Consider the following 2,552-nt stretch of genomic DNA (forward strand, 5'->3'; position numbering starts at 1 on the left):
GGGGGACTAGGGAAGGGGTAGCAGGGGGAGGGATAACATTAGGAGAAATGCCTAATGTAGATGATGGGATGGATGCAGCAAACCACCATGGCATGTGTATACTTATGTAACAAACCTGCACATTCTGCACATGTACCCCAGAACTTAAAGTACATAAAAGCAAAAGCACTGAGGTGAGCAAAGGCTTGCACAGTTTTGAGTACAGATGAAAAAAAATATGACTAATGCACAGTGAGGGAAGAGGCAAGGGTCTCAAATGTGTTTGGAGGTGGAAACAAAAGCAAGATAAGAGAATCCTAGGACAAGGCAAAGAGTTTCCAAGACAAGGGAAGCTAGGCAATGGAGAGTATCTTAATCTCTAAATTGCACAGAATCTGAATCATAAACCTGATTTTACAATTTTAAAAGCTTCCTCTCTGCTAGCGCGGTGGCTCATGCCTGTAATCCCAGCAGTTTGGGAGGCAGAGGCAGGGGAATCACTTGAGCTCAGAAATTTGAGACCAGCCTGGGCAACAGGGTGGAACTCCATCCAACTGAAAATACAAAATTAGCCAGGTGTCATGGCATGTGCCTGTAGTCCCAGCTACTGGGGAGGCTGAGGCAGGAGAATTACCCAGGAGGTGGAGACTGCAGAGCAGAGATCGTGGTGGGAGTGTAAATTAGTTCATTGCACGCCAGCCTGGGTGACGCAGAGAGCCTCCATCTCAAAAAAGAGCTTCCTTTGACAGCCAGTGAAGAATGGACAGTTTCAGCTCCTACACATTCCTGAAAGAATGACTTCTCCTTTTGGGAAACACATGACGTTCTCAGCCTTGCAGTCATTTCCCAGCCAAAGCCTCCCATTTCATCCAGAGTTTCTTCATGGCATTTTTCACCTCTGCATTCCTCAGCGTGTAGATCAAGGGATTTAACATGGGTGTGATGATCGACTCTGACACAGTCATTGCCTTGTCTATGGGGTAAGTGACCACAGGCCTCATGTACAAGAAAATACAGGGGACAAAGAACAACACAACCACTGTGAGGTGGGAGCTGCAAGTAGAGAGGGCTTTATGCCGCCCCTCAGAGCTGTAAGCCTTCAGGGAGCATAGGATGACCGTGTAGGATGCGATTAAGATAAGGAAGATGGCCACACACATCATCCCACTGTTGAGGGTGACTAAGAGCCCCAGGTTGTGGGTGTCCATGCAGGCAAGGGTCAACAACTGAAACAAATCACATATAAAGTGATCTAGGATATTAGGACCACAAAAGGGTATTTGATACATGAAGAGAAGTTGTATCACTGCGTGCGTAAATCCCCCCACCCAAGCCCCTCCTACCATCAGACAGCACACCCGTGGACTCATGATGGTCGTGTAGTGCAGGGGTCTACAGATGGCCACGTAGCGGTCATAGGCCATCACAGTGAGGAGGATGATCCCCATACCACCAAAGAAATGCTCCACAAAGAGCTGGGTCAGGCAGCCTTTGAGAGAGATGGCAGTGCTCTTGGAGAGGGAGTCTACAATCACCTTGGGGGCAATGACAGATGAGAACATGACATCCGAAAGGGACAAGAAGGTAAGAAAAAAATACATAGGTGACCTCAGACTCTGACTTGTGATCACAGTTACCACAATGAGTAGATTCCCCAACACTGTGGCTGCATACATGATGAGAAACACAGCAGAAAATATTCTCCGCAGCTCCAGGTTCTTTGTGACACCCAGAAGAATGAATTCGGTCACGTTGTTTCGATTTTCCATTTATCAGGTGTTGATATGAATCCAGTTGAGAGTTGAAAATCCTAAATAAACAAGATATGATTTATAATTAGTGGATAATTTGGCTTCCTGTATTTCCAGGACCTCGGGGAATTTGTTGTTGGTTTTTATTCATCTATTCTCCATCTAGACATTTGACTTCTAAGAATGTGCTAAATAATGTAAAAGTTAAGTGCTTTATTTATGCAAGTTTTCCCTAAGCCTTTTCTCCTCCGTTTCTAGATTGTGTTTTCATGTGAAATAGATTTTTTCCTCCTTCTCCTACCTTTATAATAATAATAATCAGTAGATAACTTTTTTAGCACCTATCTCACTTTGGGGGCAATTCCTTATTCCAGGCACTAGAATAATTCTATGGTTAACTTTGTTTTACAGAAATAGGAACCTACTCTCATAGAGTTTAAAGAAATTAGGCAAGGTCACATAGCTATTCAGTAGTGAAGCTAGAATTTGAACCACATTTTCTGATGTCAGAATCAGTACCCTCAAATATCATTACAGCTTCTCTAGTAATTATACTGTGAGATTATCATTCACCAATCTCTATGCTAAATATATTTCAGTTATTATCCTGCTTTATCTTAAAAATAATGTGATGAAGTAGGTAATTCTTGTGCTTTTTTTCCAAAAAAAAAAATTTTATTCTTTTGTAATTTTGTGCTTTCCTTCTAAATTTTAAATGATCATCATATACCTAAAAGTAGTTACTCTATAATCCCTGACTAATATATTGTTCAGTAATGAAGATGATAAACCATCACGGGGTTCAGCAAAACTCCAGATCCC

General features: G+C 42.4%; 1 protein-coding gene across 1 annotated transcript; it reads right to left on the minus strand.

Annotated features, from left to right (window-relative positions):
• Positions 1-367: 367 nt before the first annotated feature.
• On the minus strand, positions 368-1,770 carry LOC116554454 (olfactory receptor 4C6). The gene has a single exon (XM_032282422.1). It carries the CDS (start codon positions 1,746-1,748, stop codon positions 819-821), a length of 930 nt encoding a protein of 309 aa, XP_032138313.1. The 5' UTR covers positions 1,749-1,770; the 3' UTR covers positions 368-818.
• Positions 1,771-2,552: the final 782 nt, after the last annotated feature.

The sequence above is a fragment of the Sapajus apella genome, unplaced genomic scaffold (assembly GCF_009761245.1).
Source record: "Sapajus apella isolate SASKATOON/1434 unplaced genomic scaffold, GSC_monkey_1.0 scaffold14, whole genome shotgun sequence".
Lineage (NCBI taxonomy): Eukaryota > Metazoa > Chordata > Mammalia > Primates > Cebidae > Sapajus > Sapajus apella.